Source organism: Diaphorina citri, unplaced genomic scaffold (assembly GCF_000475195.1).
Source record: "Diaphorina citri unplaced genomic scaffold, Diaci psyllid genome assembly version 1.1 scaffold814, whole genome shotgun sequence".
Classification (NCBI taxonomy): Eukaryota; Metazoa; Arthropoda; class Insecta; order Hemiptera; family Psyllidae; genus Diaphorina; species Diaphorina citri.
Window position 1 is genome coordinate 26806 of NW_007378246.1, and position 24306 is coordinate 51111.

Sequence of the window (24306 nt, forward strand, 5' to 3'; positions counted from 1 at the left end):
AACTTGCACCTAGCGATCTAGACCCTTTAAAAGTACAAAAACCTAATACTAGGTAGGTAATACAATATCCAGTAGTGTGGAGGGACTTTCCGGAATTCAATTAATTGTTAGTTCATGTTCCTACAAACATACATGAGGAATCCCCAGTGTCCCAGTGGTATTTTAAACACTAACCAATTTCTTAGTGTGTCCATTCTACAGTCCAATATTAATATGTCCATTGAGACAAAGTGCTTTAGTCACCAGAAAATTATTTCCACTTCATCCTTTCAGCCGTTTAAATCCCATTTTTTTTAACTGTAAAAATCAGATACAATCCACAATATATTTTATAAATATTTAAGTGTGTGTTCAAAACGAAAATTATTATAATTGGAACCCTATGAGTGATCATTAGGTCAACGGAGTTAGAAAAGGCTCCTAATAACCATTTTCTGAATTGTTTGGAGGCCAAAAAGCCCTGACGTCGATGTCAAAACATTGTACCTAAGCTTTTAAATTTCCAGGTCGATATTGGAATAAATTAAAAACTTCCAGTCGTCTAATGCCCGCGTTTTCTAACTTTCACTTTTTCCTTGGGGTGTTTTCCTGTGTGCCTCAAGCCCATTAGGTTCTTAGAGGTACATTGCACAATACAGAGTCTATCCACTGTTCCCCGGTTTACATCAAAGGGATGCATTGTACGGCGTTACTCATATAATTTCCCACTTTCCACATAAATAAAGAAACCTAGGCCCGGACCTAAACTTGAGCGCCAAGAGAGGAGAAACCCCCTAGTCCCTCTTTTGTTATGAGGTTGATCTCAAAAGAGCTCAGTCCTTTAAGTCAAAATGCAAAATAGTTTTAAAATCACTACCCTGAAATGTCACCCATTCTTATCAATGTTATCGTTCTCAAGTTTATATTATCCACTCTACCGTAAATAGGACAGTCGTTAGGTTAGGTTTCATCAAATTACAACCCAATTAAGATTCTACAAAAAATTATGAGATCCCCCCAAAAGTTACCAATTCGTGGCATAAAAAAACTCCGCCAAGTTCTTTCGCCCCCATTTTTTTTTTTTTCTTGGAAATATAGGTTATGGCTAATATCCCTTTGCGAATTCAAGCTCCCCATTTTCTTGTGGGACCAAACAGTCCGACCCTGCTACATTGTTGCCACACGTTCGAACGAAATAAATTGCTAAATTACTATTTGCAAATTGCATGCAACAAAACACATGCTGAATCTTTTGCCCTCGTACAACGCTGGACGTTACATACCTAATACATATTATTGCAAATCAAAGATTAAAAGTAACAGTGATACTCGACATATTGTCAACTAGACAAAATTATCAGCTTCGAGCCATTATTAATAATGTAATTTGAGTTTATTAATTTGCTTCGATAACCAATGATGTGGATTTTGTCATGTATTATTTAAAATGCCGAAAAACCATAAAACTCCATCTATTTTTGTGTTCAGATAGGCCGGCTGGCGCTTCGAACTCTTGACGGTCGCGCACCTCCCGGTACACTTGATACACAATGCAATACATGAAAACGGACCTTACGTGCTATTTCCGAAACTCCATCTATTTTTGTGTTCAGATAGGCCGGGCGGCGCTTCGAACTCTTGACGGTCGCGCACCTCCCGGTACACTTGATACACAATGCAATACATGAAAACGGACCTTACGTGCTATTCCCCCCCTCATAAATGTTTGGTTTATAAATTAAGGTTTGTCACTCCAAAAAATTTAATGACCTTTGCGAATTTGCGTGCCTCTCAGACTAGGAGTATATCCCCTATCCCTCTGCACACACAAAAAGCCCACTCTGAGGCTTAGGTGTATAGGGTCAAACAACCCTAAAGGTTGTGTTAAGCTTCTACGAAAATCCCGTATGCGTAGGTCTCCACGGCACGGTTACAATCACGGTCCCACTCACACTCCCCCCTCATAAAGGTTAGGCTTATAAATTGGGGTTTGTCACTCCAAAAAATTTAATGACCTTTGCGAATTTGCGTGCCTCTCAGACTATGAGTATATCCCCTATCCCTCTGCACACACAAAAAGCCCACCCTGAGGCTTAGGTGTATAGGGGCATACAACCCTAAAGGTTGTGTTAAGCTTCTACGAAAATCCCGTATGCGTAGGTCTCCACGGCACGGTTACAATCACGGTCCCACTCACACTGGTGTTACCGGCGTCACGCTAATATCCCCAATGGATTTCACGCGTCTATGTCTCCTATGCGGTGGCCTCCGCCGCATGGTCGCAATTGCGGTCACACTTTGCGGACTCTCGGGCCGCAGTGCCGCGTTAAAACTGCCCTCTGAGGAAGTAGAAGGGGAGGCCATCACGTTGACGTCGATACAGCTGGAGGTTTCCTCTCGCACGCTGTTCGTGTCGGCTGGACGGGGCTTGTGAAACCCTAGCACTCGTGTGATGGAGCCCTGGAAACAGAGAGGTTGGGGATTTTGTTACGCTTTGTACCAGAAAATCTTACGGAAAGATAATAAATTTTGTATTCATAGTTATTTTTAGTGCTTATACCTCAGGAATAAACTGAAAATAGGACTTTCTTTTGCGAACACCAAGATAAAACAAACCAGAACGTACTGTATGTTTTAGAAGTACTTAATTGGTCCCAGAATTATTTAAAATTGTATCCCCATTTGTTCGGCATAATTTTCTTTGAATTTGAGTATCTAAATTGAACTGACATTGACTTTCATGTTATTTTTGTTGCATTTTTTAATACCTATTAAAAGGAAATCATGAATGCGTTTTTTAATGTTAAAATTAAATCATGCTAGACAAACCTGTGAAGTTTTCCAAGTAGAAAACTGTAGGGGAAATGGAAAGAAAAACATGTGTTAGGGAAGTAGTGCAATCTAAAATCTGAGGAAATAAGTGTGTTATGTGCATACTAAGTAGTACTTAGAGAAATTCCGAGTTTAGTCAAAACTAATGGTGAAATTTAAAAATACATAGCTACATTGTAAATAATATAATGAATTATGTTTTTAGCCTGAACCCAAACAATCTAGGTAGGTACTTACCTACACATTTGGATTGCGTTTGTTACCTATTAGGTAGGTAACGTAAAACTATTAAAAGCAAAAGTTGATAGGTAGATCCCTATAATACCTATATCTAGAGAGGTACTTGGGGGGAAAAAAATCATGATCGGACAGCATTTTTATTATTATTGAAAAATCATGTCTTATTTTAACTATAATAAAATTAATGCTTTATTAGAACCACATTTAAATACTTTACTCGATAAAATTATCCATTAGTTCAGAGTCTTTGGAGCATTAAACTTAATGGTAGAAAAATTAACTTGAGTCCTTTTTTAATATTTAAAAGAAAGTAAGTAAAGTTGATATCTCAGGTAGGTACCTATATTGTTCGGTACCTAGCTCTTCAATACCCTTTCGGAGTTTTGGTAGGTACATTAGTGTCCCAAGTCTTGGCAGTATATAAAATAGGTAGATATCACTTTTAGTTTGTTTACCTGTAAATTACCTAGGTACATAAATAAGTCTAAAAACTGTCTTGTAGCTGGGAGCACAAGAGTATTATTAGTCACTCCACTAATACTTTGTACTTAGCACATTGCATAATCATGATAATTGTACGGCGTTCATAAAAATTGAAACCCTGTGAGGTGTCGAAACCGTTGGATTTTCCAGCTTAGGAAGTCACCCATTCAGATACCAACCGCTCAGGACGTTGCTTAACTTCAGGGAGTTGACAGGATTTGGGAACAGCTACCGCTTGAAGTTGATGGTTGATGTTTTTTTTTTTTTTTTTAAATCGGGAGGTTTTTTTTCGGACAATAAGGGTAATTTGGCAACGTTGCATTTAAAAAAATCTCCGGCCGTGTTTTGTTTTCTCGTCTTGCCTTTAATGCCTTTTCCTTTTGCCTTGCCTCTTCCTCTTGCCTCTTGCTAGGAATAGGAAGGAAATCTTGTGCTTTTACCTTTTTACCAGGTTTCTATTCAAATCATACTTGAAATCAATCAACAAACTTACCATTGTTGATTCTCCTTTTGTTTCACAGACTTTACAGCTGACAGCTTAACACATGGATATATAGGATGGAGGTAGGTAAGTATGCTCTTACTTAAGTGTCTACTTACCAATATTTTAAGTAGGTATCTACTTGGAACCGGTTAGAAACTGTGAACTGTCAGCCACAGCCTTTTGCAAGTTGCTTGAAGAGGGTGAATCCAAGATTCCAACAAGTCAATCCTGAATATCGGTACCTAATCAACAACAGATTCATAATCTTTCTCGTCCTCTGCTTCACTCTGAAAGGTAGTGTTAGGCGTTATGAGAAAAGTTGCAGCAAATCCTACATGTTTGCAGCTTAATAAAACACCCTTGTGGAAATTGAGAATTGAGTCCTCATCCTTGTAAGATGACCCGATTGCTTGAAAATGGAATTTTGAGATATTTTTACAAATATATCTTCATAATTTTCTCAATATTTTCCAGATAATAACTTGATGGCCATGTAGAAAAAAGCAAGCAAAATATGAGGTGTATTTTGAACATGTAGGTACTTTCAATTCGTCATTTACGTTAGGTTTAGAAAACATCTAGAGAAAAAGAAAGAAATCAAAAAGAAATTCGATCAAAAAGTGCATTATTTAAATAAACGATAAAGTGGTGACTCTGATTGGCGGAGATAAAAGCTAACAGAAAAGCCTTCCCTTGAATCTTTCTCTCTTTTTCCCAAACCCAACATTCCTTCCCTTCTAGGGCTATGCGCTTTTTGTCTCTCCCAACGAAAAAGAGAGAAAGTCTACGATAAGTAGGTATATGGATAAAGCTACAAGTAAAGAAGAAAGAAAAGAAAAAAAAAATATGATCGAACAAATTTTAAATAGAAAAATTAAATTTTGTTGTATTGACTTAAATTTGATAATACAATCATAAAATATTTTTGATAAATTGAATTTTAATAGAGGGTGATACACATGAAGAACGCTCGTTTTGACTCAATGAGTCCAAAAAACAGACTTTTTCAGTTCTGGGGTTCTGTTTTGGAAAAAAACACGGTCTTAAACGAACGTTCCTTCACGAGCCACTCAAAATAAATTGATCTATGTTTTCAACAAATTAAAATAAAACTTCTTTTTTATTATCATTTCAACTTTTGGTAACTTTTCGAAACAACACAGAATGCGACTATCGAGCTGTATACATTGCCTGCAATTCCAACAGGGACCTACAGGAGAGCAAGAAACATATGAAAACAGAAACAACACACAACACATCAGTAGTGTTTCATCTACGGTGGAGAAGTGTTTCGGTTTCTATGTTGAGTCTGTCACGTAAGAATTTTTTTCCCGAAACTGTCAAAGAATGGCATGAGATAGAAGAAAATTTCATTGAAAAGATATCAAGGTACCAAGATACCAGCACAGAATCGAGATTCTATCAGACAGATAGAAACCCAGTTCAGTGCTAAAAACAGAGCAGAATCCGGATATCCTGATCCACCCCATCCTGTTTGATTATTTCGAAGCTATATCGCGTGACCATTTAGATTTCATCATCAATGTTGTCAAAATAAAGATTCCTACTGATATCTCCACGTTAGAACCAGAAGAAACATAAGGATAACCAAATCCTATCTTGAAAAGAAAAACACTAGTAACTTATAGGTATTCATCACAGGAAGAGTATTGCTACTTGTGCTCTTCTTTTCAAGATGAATCTTCACAAATTCAGACTATCAGTATGTTCAAATCCTATCGACTATCTGTAGTGGATAATTTACCTGGCAGGTAGTATGAGCTGTTCCAATTCGGCTGTGAGGTGTCGTCGGATCATGGTCTTGGAGGGTGGTATGCCCAGGGCCGTAGCCATAGTGTCACCACTCAGTGATGGCTCCAGTACAACCAGAGCACCATGGACGCCGCTATCTGTGGAAGAGAAGAAGAAAATACATTATGTATCCAAACTTGTCAATCAATAATAAGATTACCTAAAGCTGGAAGCTCGTGAAGAAATACAGAAAAGAAATGCCATGGACCTGAGCTGTTTCCTCCTCAGTCGACACAAACTTCTGCAGAATAGCTGAAGTTAGACGAGGAGGATTCAGCTCTTCGTTCATTGTGCTTGTAAGAGAATTCGTATAGCAAATAAAAAGGAAACAAACAACTGCAGTTGTGATTTTATGATATTCTATTTCCAGATTTTCAGCCCAGAGTGAAGAAATATTGTTTCCTGACCATAACCCTAGGCTCCAAGAAGATTAATCCAGGGGGTGTCACTTCTTAAATTCTTTACAAGTGAAAAATCAAAAAGTCCCACGGTAAGTATCTGTCTCATCTTTCCTACAACCTTTCTCCAGACATTACGCTTCTACATTCCAAAAATGATGTGATGTTAAATCAAAAACTCCAGGACTTTTCAACCCCAGTTGCTAGCTTTCATGATATCTGACGCATGGACTGGACATTTTTGTCTTACCTTTCAAATTATCAGCGTATTCGCCCAAGTCAATGTTCCGGGCCCATTTGATAAACCTCTGATTGGTCCACACTAGAGGGTCTGCATCAATGTTCTCACATTGATGTCTTCTCACAGCCAAAGCCTGAAAAGCAGAAAATGTTTCAGAAATGGAGACACCCGAATTCTAAATCACAAAAGTGATTCTAAACCACAATAACTGTCAATAGTTAAAATAGTTTATCATTCTCTTGAAACGTATTTTCCCAACAATGTTCAAACCTGAAACAAGGGTGACATTGAGGTCACCCATGGAAGACACGCGAATTCTAAATCACAAAAGTTATTCTAAACCACAATAACTGTCGATAGGTAGTTAAAATAGTTTATCATTCTCTTGAAACGTATTTTCCCAACAATGTTCAAACCTGAAACAAGGGTGACATTGAGGTCACCCATGGTCGATATCGACGAGGTGAATCTATGTTGTCGAGGCAGTGTGGACCGATCAGTCGACATCGATCGACGGCCGTTCGACTGTGGACACACCTTAAGAGAGATGAAAATCAAGAAGGAAGAGATGCCCTCGATCTTTAGCGTCAAACGTAAAATGTCTGAAAGTACCAGTCCTTAAATTCCTTAATAGTCCGATCCAAGCAAGAACAATTTCCCCACTCTTTTGGAGTAAGGCTAAAAGGGTTTCTTTCTTTCTCATGTATATTAATTGTGAACATTTTTTTTGTAAAACTTATCAAAATTAGTGATGCAAATGAGACAAAATGGTTGCTTTCGACCATTGTGATCTTACCTGGAGAGCGAGGTTCCATCAAACGAATGAACATTTAGTGGTGACAGGGAAGGACTGCTGCAATCCCTCGGAGTTGTGATAGCTAAAACAAATAATGAAGTTTTGTTAATAGCTAAAACAATGTCAAATAATGGACTTTGGTAATAGCTAAAACAGAATTTAAAATAATGAAATTTGTTACTTACATACTGTCATGGCCACTTATACCCAAGTCCATATTTGGCCTCGTCGCATCCCTGCCTTCATTTGATACAGTCGCGTCTGTTGTTTGGTTGATTTTCTCCATGTCTTCCTTTTCTACATCCCACAATGTTTTCAAATGAAGTTTGTTACGTACATAATTAGTATGTCCCTCTTGTATTTGAAATATAGCATGCACTAGAAAGAGTTAGGGAATTTCTCAAGGAAACGAACAACTACTTTGTCCAACTAATAATTGTCTACCCCAATCCACTCTAATTAGCCCCAGTCTTCAGATATCTCCAAATTTCCATGGCTGAAAAAAGTTTCATAATGATACCCGAGAAAGGAATAGAATCACAAAGAGCAACTTACATTGGTACAAGTGAGAGTTGGCTATGGAAGATATGAGGCACCCAATTTGGCCGTATTTTCCGTATTTGGCCTCGTCGCATCCCTGCCTTCATTTGATACAGTCGCGTCTGTTGTTTGTTTGATTTTCTCCATGTCTTCCTTTTCTACATCCCACAATGTTTTCAAATGAAGTTTGTTACGTACATAATTAGTATGTCCTTCTTGTATTTGAAATATAGCATGCACTAGAAAGAGTTAGGGAATTTTTCAAGGAAACGAACAACTACTTTGTCCAACTAATAATTGTCTACCCCAATCCACTCTAATTAGCCTCAGTCTTCAGATATCTCCAAATTTCCATGGTCGAAAAAAGTTTCATGTTTCATAATGATACCCGAGAAAGGAATAGAATCACAAAGAGCAACTTACATTGGTACAAGTGAGAGTTGGCTATGGAAGATATGAGGGAGACAGAGTCAAGGTCTACGTTGCAAGAAGAGGGGTCTACAGTGATGGTAGGCGTGCCTAAAACAAAAGTAACGGCCAAGCTTTGGTGCAAGCAAATCTAAACGGAGTGCATTTTGACGTCAGCTAGAGGGTATCTAAAAATGCTCGTTCTAGAAGATATTCGTAATATTGCTGAAAATGCTGAGCTATGGCTGCACAAAATAGGCGCATTGTATTCTGAGAACTTGAAGAAGAAAAAAAAAAAAAAAAACTCGAAATTGCCATTCCCTAATACCCCACCTATGGACTAACATGTCTAAGAGATCTAAAAAAAACTCGAAATTGCCATTCCCTAATACCCCACCTATGGACTAACATGTCTAAGAGATCTACATCCAAAACCATCTACGAACTAGGCGCTCTGAGCTCTCTAAATCCAAATCCATTTGTCTCACAATTTGTGACATTATTGGTTCTGTAATCTCTCTTCAGTTCGGGGACCCCAAAAGCATTCTGCATCAAACTTAAGCTACTTCTAAAATTATTTCGTAAATGTTTTGTTTTTTTTTTTTATGTGAAAGTTGCCTCCGTATATTGCTTCTAAGAATTCTATTTCAGAGCTACATTGAGGGAAGGTATCACACCAGAAGCTAAACGTACCATCGGCGGTAGAGTCCGACAAATTGCCTCCAGTACTGGTGGCGGCAGATTCCCGATCTGAGCTCCCCCTCACTCCAGAGTCGGCGCTACAGGAACCTCTGTCGGCTATTAGGGTGGTGCCATTGATGCCACGTCCTAGAGACATGGAGGCAACGCTTTCTTGATCCGACAGACAAGAGGCACCGCCTGACAGTTGACGCCGCGTCTGGAAATGAGGACCATCTTTTAGTTGAAGAAAGTGAAAAGGGGTGAGGTGGAAAGATTAACCACCTAGTTGAAATTGAAAAGATGTTGAGTTGTTGCGAAAACAAATCAGTTGTTGAGAATCTTGTTTGGCATTTCATCATAGTTCGAGTCCAATTTTTTTAAAGGTATTTCACCAGGGAGATCTTGGATTCTCCTAGACTTTGTGAGTCCCTTATATCCCTATGAAGAGAATTAATCTAACTGCAGATAAGTACATAATAAGAGTTACAAAGTAAGATTGCAGATACAAGGTAATAAATTTCAGTTGGCCATTGAAGGATCGTTTAGGAAGCTTAAGTTCAAGCCTATACTTACGTCTAGAAGTTGTTGATCTTTAATGTCCAGTTGAGCAGCCAGACTCAGACACCTCTCAGCTTCATCCCGGGCATGGCGCAGTAAACTCCATCGCTCCCTCTCCCGCTCACTCCTCTCTTGAGATAACACCTCCTCGTTTTCCCTCATCCGCTGGAAATGAATAAGAAAATGGTTGTAAATTGCATTGCTTATTGTTCCAGACTGACGTGGGCCTCTACTTCACTTTTCGGGGGCCTCACGCACACACAAAGGGACTTTTCAGTCTTATTTCGGCAGTATAAACAAGGTGTATTCTACTTCAAACTGATCAAATTAAGATCCGCCCCGCCAAGCTGGGTGCAAAAAGGGCAATAAATGAAAATCATCAAACTGAGATATTTAATTTTAAAGTTTTCAATTTTTCATCTAAAGCCTTGAAAAGTATGTTTACAAAAAACGCTGTAACTCATCGAAAAAAAAGTTATCACTGCAGTTCAAACGCTGGAAGACCGTTTTACGCAAAAAGGGCAAAAAATCCATATTTCCCTTTTTGCACCCAGCTCCTCAATCTATGTTGTCGAGGCAGTGTAGGTACGGTTTCAGTCGACCTCGAACGATATCGATCGACGGGATCGACTATGTTTGAACACACCTTAAGTCTTCGGGTACCTCTCCTCCGTAGTTCTTCGTTCACCAGAGGTCTGAAATATAACACTCTTCCCTACTTGCTCAGAAGGAGCAGGGTGCAGAGGTCTGAAATACAACACTGCTAAGTTTCTTACTTGCTCAAAGTTTCGAATGAAGTCGCGCAACTCTTTCTCTTTGTCTTCCAAAGTTGCGTACAGTTGTTTCATCTGGTTCAGGAGATCAAACTTTTCCGTTTTCAACTTTTTCCTCTCCGCTTTTATTCCTGGGGAAAGAAAGACAAGAAATACGAGAGGTGAGAAAATGAAAGTTTTGCCTCGAGGTATATGTCTGTCACTTTTCGCAGCAGTGGTGTATTAGAGGTTGTTATTGGTTGTTGTACAATTTAGTCAATGGTAAAGCAACATCATTGGTAAAGGAATATACCTACTGGAACTTGACCTGGTGCACTGCCGATGCCGTGCTCTCAGATATGAACTTACTCAGGAGAAGTGTCCCTCAAGGCCATAATGAACAAATGTTCTTTCAGTGTTGAACATGTTTGCTAAGCTTTATCAAAATTGGACAAACCATTTGGAAGTTATAGGTTAAACATTTTTTACAAAAGACCCTCTTTTCCAAATGTATTTTACCTTTCGTCGCTTCTGGTTCGTACTATAAAACTTCAAGAAAAGTTTCATTATTACTTTCAGTAAGAAATATAGGACGCTATGTATGAATTCTCATTAAACTTATGTGCTCATTGCTCATAAAACATCGTATAAGACTTGTACCTATAAGATTATGACACGAGTTTTCCTTATGTTTTGTTCTTGAAAATTAAAAGTTGGATAATAATATTAGTAATATAATGAACGTATTTTTCTAATTATTATCTGAAACTTTCAGAATCTAAAACCTTTTGAAATATGCATTAATTATGACAGCGATTCAGATAACAGAGAGTAATGTTAATATTTTCTCCTTATAATTCTGACTTCTGCTAATATTTTGAGATGCTTTTGTTGAGCTTTGTATATTTTTACAGTTTGTTTGTATAGGTCAAGCCTTGCCACCAACGTTTGAGGTACTTTTCACTGGTTTCGTCTACTTACCAACTAAAATTTCTTTGGTGTGCGTCAGTTCTTCTTCGAGTAGTTTGACCTTGTCTGCATCGCTCATCTCATTGTACCCTGGCGTTCCTATCACATTGTTCAGACCATCATCTCCGTTGTACTTGGCAGAGTCCACTGAGCTCTGAGATATTCGACTTCCATTGGTATTGGCGTGGTTGATATTGCTGTCCACATTGTTGTGATAGGACACTCCGGCCGCTGACAGGAGCTTCTTCAACTCTGACATCTCGTACCGGAGCTTCTCATTTTCCAGCTTGAGTTTGGCAGAGGAATTACTACTGCTGGTACATTTGCTCCTAGAATCCAGACCGAGGGATGATGTGCTTGCGACCATACTGCTTCCTGCAGGAGGATTTGAAAATTCTGAAAATGAAACGAAAAGGAAATATTTGAACATAATTTTGCGAATTGCCCATTTTGTTAATGTCTATATTTACAACCTTTTTGGGCCTTCATCCATACCTACTTACTTTTCCATGTCACTGCTAGGATTTGAACTTTTTTCGACTCCAAATTCTGATGTCTTAGTAAATTCTCTATGAAATGATCATGTTGAACTTTGACTGTCTTTCTTCTAATCATCTAGTCAAGAGTTTCGCCTGTACGACCTGACTAATATGACATTGGGGAGTGTAAAGAACTCCCTACAGGCGAACAAACAAAGGACAAAAATCGTGGGAACTGGAAAGTGATTTGATCTAGTTTTTTTCTTTTCGTAATTTATAAACTTCAAAATACAGAAAATGAAGAATCGACTGAAAGATGAAGATAAAAGACACTTTGTAATTTGTTCCACAAACTTTTGAAAGGAACAAACAAACTTTGAACCATGTAGGAACCTTAACAAACAAACTAACAGATGTAAAAGTAGACCTAGGTACTTTTTTATCGCGCTGAAATTTTAATTAAGTTTGAACAAAAGTTAGGTAACTGGAAGTTTTTCCAACCTCAAATAATGGGGTTTTCTTGGGGGAAAGAATTTTACTAGCATTATTTATACACCGAAAGTTGTGGAATTAACTTATGGTGGTAGTTTTCTAAAGCTTTTTCTCTCCATCCGAGGATGAAATAATTTTATAATTTGAAAGAAACTCGAGTTTACTTACGAAATTAAAATTGCAGATTTTGTTTCTCCCAGAAAAATGTATGAGTTTGAGCTTTGTTGCTTTGTTCTAAGACTAGAGTGAAGAAAGTATCTCTACACTTCTACCTTGCATTCATAATATGACTAATCTAGATTTCATCGCCAATATTGTGGTACCTATGTAGGGACTGCGTACTGACATAGTCGTGGGTCGTGGTATAACCTTTAGAAAGTCAACTGGTAAAAGGGAAAAGTAGGTGTTATTGTTAGCCCTTTAAAGAATGGGTATTTTACAAGTTAAAGAGATATCAGTTAGTAAATAAGTGAAACTCACGATAATCTGATTTGCTACTGGGCCCAGGGAGTGGAGAGAATGGTCTAATGAGACAATCATTGCTCGTGGTGGATTTGATAGCATTGGTAGTGCCACCCTTGGATTTGGCTGTGGTAGGACTGCTCACTCCATTATCTTTGGCTTGTGCGTTATCAGGACTGGAACTAGTGGCAGTGGCTTCGGGTACATCATCAGGGGTGGCAGAAGAATTGGATTTGGATCCCTCTTCTTCCGCAGAGGGAGTTGATTTGGTTTCTTCTTGGTCAGTTCTGACTTTGGCGAGATGGTCTTCTACTTGACGACTGGTGTCTGCGAGATCTTCACGTATGGAGTTCATGTTCTTGTTGGCGACGTGAATGTCATTGTCGATCTTGGTGACGAGTTGGCGATTTTCATCGACCATTCTTTTGAATTTGGCCTGGAAAACAAAATAATGGAACAGAAATTACATAAGTATACAATACATGGTGTCAATATAAAACTAAAAAGTCCCTTTCACGAGTAGAAATGTGATAGAAATGCTGACTTGAGTGGACGAAAAACCAAGTTGAACACAGACTATTTTTGATTTACCACATTGGACAGTTAATGATTAATTGAATAATCAAGAGAAGCTAGTCAGTTTTGCAAGATCCGATCGGAAAACATTACCACCTATCTATCCCTTCTAGCTTTCTAGCTACATGTGCAGTTGTGCACGAGTATTAGGTTGGAGATATATAAATAATTCATGGATCCGTTGTTAGCAACTGAAAACACGAAACAATACATTTTTTTAATCTTCGACGTTTTTCATGCATTATGAAAAATTGTTTTTAATTTTCCGAGCTTCGACATGTGGAAATAAATAACCACTCAAACAACCCCCTCCCACCGGATAGCGTGTGAGGTAGAGATAGAAAATGGGGTAATAAAAATAATCTATTACGGGTTGGTAACTACCTTCACCCTCCTTCATGAACTACTTTCTATTCAGTAGCATTTCTCCTGCTTGTATAAGTACTCAATTGTACCAGCTAAAGTATCCAATTAGGAATTTATTATCCCGAGCTTCAGCATTTACCTCGTAGCTAGCTTTAATACGTACCTATTTCATCATCTTATTTAACCTTAAGAGTAGAAAATAAATCTTCATTTTCCTCTCTCTCTCTCCTTTCCTCTCATTTTGCTTTTCTTCAAAATTACTTTCCAGAAAACGATAATTTACATTTGTGAGAAAACTAGAGCAATAACGTGTTGCTGAGATTTGAGAATTTCTCCATCTTGTACCAATATCTAAAATCTAGATTTTTTTTAGTAGAGAGGTAGGTATCCTTCTTCTTTCCTTAAAAAGATAGAATATACAATCCTAAGAGTAAATACAGACATAAATAAGTACCTAGAGAAAGTTTAGGTATCTACCTTTTGTTGTCTCACAGAAACAGACAAAATACATATGTACATTCAACCTAGAAACTGTTAGTAGAGGAATAGAAGATAGATGTACGTAAGTAATTATCTACAAGGGACATACCAACTTGTACAAGCTAAAACTAAAATTCCCAAATCTCCATTGTAACGAAATAAAGGCGGGATAGAGAATGGCAGTAAAAACGTATTTGGAGGGAGGGAGTCAATATGGGTCGGTGGGGCAGATACTTTTAGGTGGAATAGATGGGCTGATAAGGAGAGAGGAGAATTTCGGGAAGGATGGGTGGAGAATTTGTCGAGAATTCTCAGTGGAAAACTTTTAATGAAGAAAATTGTTCTACGAGACAAGCAAAGTAGTGGTTGTTGGCATCGATTCAAACAAAGCGGAAGGGAAATGTGGAAATGACAGCCTGTTTGGGATTGAAGTACTCTCACCACTCAGTGCCAAAATAAATAAAAAACAATTAGACCTTCCTCCCCCGACCCCATCCTGTTATCAATCCTGATAACAGCAGGGGAGAGGAAGAAGCCCCAGCAGGAGGAAATGAAAATTTTACTCTTCCCCTTTCCCGCGCGAATGTTTTCGCTGCGTTTTCGGATAAGTTCGGTGCTTTAGAGCCCTCGCCGAAAGCAAGTGGACTACACTTGTTCCCCACAGATCACTGAAGTTAAGAAACGTCGTGTGTGGTTGGTATCCGGATGGGTGATCATCTGGACAATTACAAGCTGCTAGCTTTTCACGGTCCCACTCAGACTAGGTGTGCTAAATGTGAGCAGGCGCTAGGCGGGTAATTTCTCCCCCAAACGAGGGAAAGCCCTGGCCACTAAAAACCTTAACAGTTACAGTGATATAAACTTTTTTAAGGGTGAAAATTTTATGCATTAAGCAGATACGAGTAGATACATAGATATTTGTATGTAGGTACATAATGTAAGGTTGTAAGGTAACTCAATTATCAATACAATTTTACGTAGTAAATCCTATGTAAGAGTATTTTATCTTCCAATAGTCTCAAGATAATACATAACATATTGAGCTACATATTTACGCTTCACCGCCGAAACCGTACAAGTTCGTAAAAGTTTGTTGATGTATAACAGAATCAACCTAAACTTTCACACATAAATAGTCGGAGAAATAGATTCATGAAGGAATACATTCATTCATGTATTTATCATGAATACATTCATGTGTATCGAGTAATGCTTTTACTTTTAATTTACATACAGGATATGGAGGATATGATCGTGATTTTTCGCAAACAATAGTGAAATGATACCCAAATCACCTATAGGTACATCCTTGTCCCGTTTTAAATTAGTGTCCAGCTTATGGCCCCATTGGAGCACGGAAATTTTTCGCTTGCTTGGCAGAGCTATTTGGATCTTTTTTTTTTTTTTTTTTTTTTTTTTTTTTCTATTTTTTTTTTTTTTTAAAAAAAGCGGGGCTTTTTTGGTTTTTTTTTTTTTTTTTTTTTTTTTTTTTTTGGCTACAATACAAAAGAAAATATGAAGACGGTCTGATTTATTCTAGTGGTATTGAACTATTGGTACTCTTCCTTCTCAGAACATAGCGAATAATGACTGGCCGCTAATAGTTCAATGTCATTCGGAAAAATCCAAACTTCCTCTTTGTTGACTTTTTCGTGTATTAGACGAGTGTTTTTGTCGTCCGTAGTCTGTACACGAAAAGAAGAATTGCAAATCCTGTGGAACTAGATTTTGGTAAGTATGAAATATGTAAGTTCTTGGTAGGTATTACCATTGCTATCAAACTCTGATCAACTTGCAGCTTCTCAGACTAAGGTCGATCGATAGATTGATTTCGCTCTAGAGTACCAATCCCATTTTCCAGTGTACTAAAGTGTACTAAAAAATAATTGAATATTTATAGCGTATTGCAAACATGGCAATAAAAATGATTTAATTACAAATGACGCTTTCTTTTCTATTTCAGATGCACAGATGCAGAATGTCATGCTCGCCTGTCTCGTTTCATTCATATCATTTTAATAAAGTACATTCCAATGCAAACTGCTATGAAAAGACTAAAAATGGCCGAGTCAAATGTAAAGTATGCTGATATGAAACACATATTTCTATCCTGGAAGAGTCAAACTAAACAGAAAATTGAAAAGAAAAAATGTCACGCTCTAGCGCACAAGATATATCAACTATCCACATATAATGAATCTTGGCAACGTTGGAATCAGCATTTAGAGATGAGGAAAATAATGAAACATATGAAGTTGCAGGCAAAAACCATACATCTGCTCAGCATATTTCAGGAAAACTTCCACACTTGGAGGAAGCAATGTGAACATGTCAGAACTTGTCGTGTCAAAAGTAAACAACTAAGGGTGCTTTATCAAAGAAAATTATTGACATTGTGCTTTGTTGGGTGGAAAAACTATTCCAGCGATTATCAGAAAACGATAACACGAATGATACAACTCAATAGAATGAGCAGAAATATTTGGTGCAGGAAAGTAATGACGCGATGGAAATCCGTAGTTGAACAAAAAAGTAAACAGGGAGCTCTTGTTATCAAAGCACTTGAGTTCAGAATAATTGAAATATTTAACGCTTGGTACCGCGAATTCAATCTAAATAAGTATAAGAACCGGAGAATGAACGAATTAATGCAAATTAGAAATTTAAATTTATGTAAAGCGTGCTTTGAACAGTGGAAAAAATATTTAATTATACAGTTCCAAGAAAATGTGAAAATTAAAAAGTTGTCTATGGTGTACAGGAGAATACAATTGCGTAGAGATTTCCTCAACTGGAGACAGTGGGAGCGAGATAAACATTCTGAACGACAAGTTCTGGTCCAGAAACAAAGAGAAGTTAATAAAATCTTTGTCAAGCATCTTTTTGAGGTAATTTTTTCAGATGCTGAGCTAAAATAAAACAAGGGAACAAGGGTAGAGGATGCGGTTGAAAAACATTTTCTTTTTTGTCTTTTCCCAGGATAATTGTAAAGTTATCCATTTTAACAAAAACACCTGGCACGTCAACTAGAGAGGGAAAGGAATAGAAAGGACACTTTGTCAAGGCTTAATTCAAACCTCAACTCTCAAGACACTTTACTTTTTTACAACTTCCAGTGTTCCATGTTTTTATTGTTTTCTGTACCTCGGGAAAATTACGGAAATGTAAGATTTAAAAGGTACTACATTGTAACGTTCTTGTGATTACAATATCAAAATTTTAATTTTAGGTCGTGTTTTCCTCCTTGTCAGAAATGAAACTTTTGACGGTTTTTAATTTACTTTTCCTTTGCATTTTAGATTTGGCGAAAGAAGCAAGAGAATTCCAAAGTCTTGAATCAAAAAATAGCTAGAATCAAAGACATCCATGGCGATCTTGTGCAAATGAAATATCTTCATATTTGGAAAAATTACTCGAGGGAAAGATCACTCAGAAAACTGACGTCTATGAAGGTGAAGAAATATGTGAACAAATTGGAGCTGAAGATATATCTGAGTTATTGGAGACAACAGCTAGTGGTTGAATACAGGAACAAAGATAAAACCACCCAAGCTCTAATACAATGGAGCAAACAGCTCACGAGGAAAACTTTCAATGCCTGGGTTCAATACACACAAAAGAAAACATTAAGGAAGTCTAGATATTCTCAGGCAATGGAACTGCACAAATCTTTCGTTCTAAAACAAGGACTTCGTTCATTTCTTGTGAAAGGTGTCAATGAAATAGTGCAGAAGAATGAACAAGTGATGGAAACTTCATATCAAAATGAAAAGATTCTGTTCAAATATTTTACCAGATGGAAGCATTGTGTTCGTTATAATGACGACTTTGTTCATTTGAAGAAGAGTGTTGTGCACTTATCGCTGACGTCACAACCGGTGACAAGTACCAGTACTTACAGACCTAGTAAACAACCAGGACCTTTGCAGATGTCAGGACGTTTTTCTTCTAATGTTACTCGAAATGAACCGAAAATCCCTCAATTTCTGTTTGTCAACAAATGTCTTTTGTAAGAGAGGCTAATGAAAATAACAACTCATTGACCTATGGAAGGTTTAGGTTGGGATAAAGCCTTGAGCAACCGTCCAATAAGAAAAAACAGTGGATGAGACGAATAGTTCTTTACATTTTTTCCTCAAGCTTTTACCCAAATGATAAATTTCAGGACAGTAACCTTAAACCTACAGCTACAACTATGTCCCTTGGATTGCCTTCTAGATTTAGAAGAGGTTTGTGGTTTACAAATCCAAGACGAAATTTGATACGTCAGGGCCATTTCGTTATGGGAGTTGAATTGTGAATTCAGATTCCGGTTGTTGCTTTTGGTAAATAATACCACTGTGGATATCCCTGATACCCATTTGTATTTTTTATTATTTTTTTTTTTTCATGGTCCGTATTTATATACCTCCGTGGATTTATCCATGTAAAATATTGTAGATGGTGTTGATATATGTAAGTTGCAATTTTATACTCCAAGTATTTTTTGACACTTGATATTGTTCATGTTTGTGGTAAAATGTAATCCTTCATATCAAATGTTACCATCTACGTTCCATAACACAGGATTTACATCTTGGGAATTTGTCTAGTCTAGTGTCTTTAATCTTTCACAGATTCTTATTTCTTTTCTCAACTTTCATTTATTATTTTGTTCTAATTCCTCGATGACAGACGTTGAAATATTTATCTTAACTAGAAGAAGTAGAAATGTTGAGCTATCAAGATAGGTATTCCAGGCACTATAATCAAGACTCAGGAGCCTACAGAGATAGGACTACAGATGTTCAAGATTTTACTTTTGAGTAGAGAAGAGCGATTTGACGTGAAATTTGGTTAAAATAATACAATCCTACAATAATTTCTTTGACCTCTAAACTCAAGACTTAAATAAAAAAAAAAAAAAACTCCGAAGACTGAGGAGACAAATACGTACTCCAAAGTTCAAATACGAGTAGCGTAAGGCCAGCCATTCACTATCAGGCAGATCTGACAGGTACATCTGATCAGGTGATCAGGATATACCTGACACCTGATGAGCACCCACACTATCAGGAAGACCTGACAGGTACGGCTGAAAAGGTCCAAATGTCAGGTCTACCTGATAGTGAGTGGCTGGCCCTACAACAGTAAAGATCTCCTAAGGGTCCTAAGTGACCACATCGAAACGTTCTGAAGTGACTTTAATAGATCTTTACCTGAGCGTCAGCAAGAAGCCTCTTCATAAGTGCCATGGAGGTTTGGAGTAGACCCGAGACATGATCATCTTGACCTGAGGGCAAAGACGTCCAGATATCCGAAGTCTGGGCCTCATCCTCATTCAGAAGATCATGCAGACATTGCAGAATCTGCAGCGCTGAAACAGACAAAAAAGGGAATTCAGCTAAAACAAAACAAAAGGAATTTCCAGCTAAAACAAATGGTCCTCCAATGTTATATCTCAACGTGGAACTATTCAGGGCCGCATTTAGGGCGGGGGGACGGGCTCGATTTTCCTCCATTATTGCAGGCCAGGCTTCGAAAATTTGGAGCAGCCACCCTTTGGAGCAATTTGGACCAGGGGGCGGTGCTTCCCCATTACTTTTTCGGCCCCCCTCCCCCTCGACAAAATCCTGGATACGGCCCTGGAACTATTTGCATACGTGATTGCTGATTGCGATGGCTGGGAAATCGAAAAGAAAGGGGGATGCACGAGAGAATCCAATTTCGAGTTTCAGTGCAATATTAGAAGCGCTACTTTTATACGTGTATGAAATGCTACCTCGTAGGTGCACCCACGTTGTGGAAAATAGATAGCTCGAGGCTACCTATCTACACAGGATTGAACGATGTCACAGAAATGATGTATGGAGATTTATGCAGTCTGAATGACGACTTCCTTTGTGCTGTCAGTAAATTGTATGAAACGAGGATGTAATTGTACAAAACTATTAACTATGTATTACGTTTGAAGTACATGATTAATTACAAATATTACTGTTTACGTTGACTAGCAAATACATTAGTACATTACTATAACTTTGTATTACATACTTCTGTTTGAACTGTAAAACGTGTAAAAGATACAAATGTAGGTATGTATTTGTTTGTAACATTTGTAGTATGGACTTTAATGCTAGAGAGGATTTTCTTTGTGTTCATTATACTATTTAACTATTTCCTAGGATCCTGGGTAAACAATATTAATGAGTATACCATCGTAAAATCGAAAACCTTCCCACGTAACTTTCGTTTCATTTCTGTAAGATTCACCTTTCTGTATTCTGTTTCTGTACCAAAAGAGCCCAACATTTTCACATTTCGGAACTTCAGTTAGGACTCGAACCATAGCCCTTTGATTTACCGGGTCAGCAGTTGATATATCACCGAAGTACTTTCCTGTCTAAAATATGCATTACCTGCCAAGTAGTGCCGAGGCACTTACTTTCTGCTTAAAATATGCATTACCTGATTCCATATGGGCGTTTTGCTTTTCGAATGCCTTTCGAAATACAACGACAGCATGACTCCGAGCGGAGAAATGAAGAAAACTCGTCATACTGTTTTGAGCGCACGATATTTGCTCTGTATTGTTGACTTTGAACGTCTCCATTTTGCAGGAAATTAATTTTTCATTTGTCATACTTTTTTTATTGTTATTACTTCAGTTTTTATTTTTATACTTTTGCTTTTATTATTGCAAACAGTATTTTTGCAACTCTTATATGTATCTATGAGTATTTTTGCATCTATAGGCATGGAGGAGAATATTAATTCTCATTCATCGTATCGCCACGAATATCAGGATGACACGAAAACAAAATTGAAGATTGTAGGTACATTTCTAGCTTTCTAACTGTAGCGAATTTGTAGCGGTAGCGAAATTCAAGATAGTAGGAACCTATACAATCTCAAGATAGATAGATAAATTCTACCACCTGAGCCTTACCAAAATTGTTTTTTTACTTTCTATTATTCTTGAGAAACGTCAGCAAACTCTTTACCATAACGATACAATATAAGATTTCCATTCTTTTATTACCTGCTTATAGCGACGGTGGAAAACAAAGAGGATTTGCAAAGATTTACATTCCTCCTTCCCGAGCATTCGTAGAATTTTGATATTTGAAAATGTCGGGTTACGAAAGTTCGTTGAACTTATGAACGATTTTGTAGGAATATTTCTATTTCCTTTTGTTTATTGTTATTTTTCCAAGGAACCAGGTGTAAATACAAAGAGGGGAAAACTGATTAACTTAATAACAACTAAATATCACGAGGATGATTACTATCGTGACCTAAATACTGAAAGACAGGAGAGGGGATGTGTCTTTATTGCTTTCCAATCCCTGATTTTACAGTGGAATGGAATGCCATGACGGAAATTCCTTCAGTGACATTCTTTCATCACTTTTCAAAATAAAACACAATATAAAGCACGCTAGGGGGTACGAACTGTAAAGTGTTTCTACCCCCTCACTGTTTCAATAGAAAAACCCATGTCTTTTCAATCTCAGAGGAACATTTCTCAAACCTCACTCAAGGAAGTGTTAAGAGGAAAGTTCGCGGTGGAGTGACATCGGGTTTGACATGTCCTCCGTCCTCCCTTCTCCACCAAACCTCCACCACTTCCACTAAACCTCCATCACCTCCACTAAACCTCCATGTCTGCTAATGTTTTCAAATCTCCGGAGACACAAAACACATCGTTTCAATTTTCCAAACATTTTCCTCTTTGATGTACAAGCTCTCGCGAGAGCTAAAATATATACATATCTCTTATCTTACACCCGACAGCCCCAAGTTTCTACCTAAACACGCACAAGTGGCAGTATCAGTTTCAAAGGAAAAAGGGGGCGAGGAATTTGAAATTTTCAGTTCACATGAAAAGGAACCGATCTATGTGCGTTCAAATGGAAGCCGAAAATCTGGGAAAGTTTTCTGGCAGAACTTTCTCAAAACCTCTTCGTAAACTCAATTTCCCTATTTATTGCCCTATGCCTATAGAAATGTCAATAACACAATAATATTCGAAAGTTCAACACTCGATTTACATACACACATTAACTTTTACAAAAAGGAAACAATAAAATTCACTTGAGTAGTTACGAATATACGATAGTTACGAGTGTATTTGCAAGAGAACACACGAGAAAGTTCTTAGAAAATAAAAATAATAAATGAAATAAAATGGGTATTTTTTAAAAAAACGAGCGTGCTTTCACAATCAGATCTGAACGTACAACCGGTTCACGACATCACGACACTAGAGGAACTGAAAACCAAATCCGAGATCTCCACTAGACCTGAACTAGGTTCAGCTGAACTGAGGAAAGTGCCAGTGATCAGACGGAGCAGATAACAAGGTTTTATTGTTCTTGTAGGAATTATGAATCGCTTGAATAGCGGAATATTATGAAATTGAAGTGATCCTTAACAATAATCCTGCATCCTTACAAACGTTTAATAGTAAAACCAGGGGCTTCGGTTAGGATGTTAGATATAGATACGCAGTAGTCGATTTCTGCCGAACGTTGGTGATATTAAGGAGCGCGGTAGCGCTCCGCCCCGCCAAGTCAAGAAAGTTTGACCGTTAGAATTATTAGATAAACTAATTAGCTAACATTTAGATACAACATTTAGAATAGATACATATGTACTAGATTCGTAATCTACTAATTAGCTAACATTTAGATACAACATTTAGAATAGATACATACCTATGTACTACATTCGTAATCTGCTTTCACAGAGGACCGTTGTTTTGAAAATGATGAATTTGACCAAGTTAACTGATTGGCTCACTTCAAAATCTGAAAATACCCAATCAGAGGTTACCTAATCCTGTTGGATTAACTCTGAATTTTAATGTCATCTCGGACACTTACTATGTACTAGTATGTGAGTAGAAATTGCCTCCTTTTACCTCTAAAATAAATTCTAAAATCATGTATCCCCAAAAAATCTTGTATTAAAAAGTGCAGAAAATTTCAAAAAGTCCTTGTGACAATTTATTTTGCGTTTTAGTCTGATTAGTGGATGTGTCTCTTGCATCACCGTTATTTCTGTATTTCAAACCCAAACGTTAGTTAATAGCTGTTATTCATGTACCTATTTCAAACCTCTATGTTCGATCCTGACTGAAACTAAATACGGAGAACAGATGTTCATTTCTTTTGACGAAGAAGATATAAAGGTGAAAGAAAGGTAGATACCGTGTAGAAGTAGTTTAATGTCTTCTGTATTGCCTAATGATGCAAGGGGGGGATGAGATCACTGGAGTTTACAACCGGTTTTACACGCGTTCTGAATCAATCACGGATTGTGTCATCACGGCAGATGATGATATTGAGAATGATAATAATTGATAGTATCGACAGTTGGGTCATATTAAATTTAGATACTGTTTGGGACAAAATATCATTTTCAATTGACAAAATGTCCATTTCCCACTTATATTAAAGAAAAAATAATGGGAAAAAGTTTAAAACAATGTTATTAACTGTAATTAGATACTTACTTTCAGTGAATGTGTCTAATGCTTCCAATTCATAGTCTAATTTGCGGGTTGGAAACATGGTGTTTGAAGGATTTACGCTTGACGGAACAGTGAAAAAGGCACGTCCACCAATCTTTGATTTTTTAGTGGATGTACCTTTTTTTGGACCGTTAGATTTTTAGAAAAAATCTACATAAAATATGTAAAATTTATTTTTATATTAAGTTAGTGATGATCTCATGATACAGTCACCATTCAGAATGTGAGCAAAAGGTTAGGCCTTCCCCATTAGCATGAACTTTTGACCTTATGGATTTAAACAAAAGGCAAGGAAAGCGTATCCGAATCCGAAGAATAGTCTATGAAAATTTAATGTCAAATGATATCAGCATACCCGGAACGAAGTTTTGTACCTACATACATTATGTAGGTACCTGGGTACATTAATATTATGTTCTTCCACTTCTTCCTCACATTTACTCTTATGTATACAGAAGTACTCATTCCCATGTATTGCATAATTTACCTACATATTCCTAATGTTCTCGAATACGTTTATTACATTGTTACTCTACATGGCTAGGTACTTTTATTTATCTCTCTAGGAGCGTCCTTACCACAGATGATATCTTACCTGAAAGAAATGAATTTCAGGGACGAAAATGGAATCTCAAAAGCCAAGAAGGCATTATAAAATTAAATAGGTAAGTACAAGTAGTGCTTTATTTAGTTTAAACTCAGCTTGGAAATTTATTTAGGTGTGTCCACACAAAGTCGACCGGCCGTCAATCGACCGACGG

At 37.4% G+C, this 24306-nt stretch overlaps 2 protein-coding genes across 2 annotated transcripts; one reads left to right on the forward strand and one right to left on the reverse strand.

The window, feature by feature from the left end:
• Positions 1 to 1939: 1939 nt before the first annotated feature.
• On the reverse strand, positions 1940 to 20751 carry LOC103512246. The gene is made up of 13 exons (XM_026825771.1): positions 20476 to 20751; positions 19227 to 19384; positions 12625 to 13042; positions 11186 to 11569; positions 10229 to 10356; positions 9468 to 9617; positions 8907 to 9111; positions 8229 to 8324; positions 7266 to 7347; positions 6756 to 6786; positions 6479 to 6644; positions 5784 to 5928; positions 1940 to 2464 (listed from the first exon to the last, which is right to left on the reverse strand). Exons 1-13 carry the CDS (start codon positions 20648 to 20650, stop codon positions 2173 to 2175), a joined length of 2430 nt encoding a protein of 809 aa, XP_026681572.1. The 5' UTR covers positions 20651 to 20751; the 3' UTR covers positions 1940 to 2172.
• On the forward strand, positions 15628 to 18600 carry LOC103512244 (protein SFI1 homolog). The gene is made up of 3 exons (XM_008476993.3): positions 15628 to 15759; positions 15992 to 16916; positions 17328 to 18600. Exons 2-3 carry the CDS (start codon positions 16062 to 16064, stop codon positions 18039 to 18041), a joined length of 1569 nt encoding a protein of 522 aa, XP_008475215.2. The 5' UTR covers positions 15628 to 15759; positions 15992 to 16061; the 3' UTR covers positions 18042 to 18600.
• Positions 20752 to 24306: the final 3555 nt, after the last annotated feature.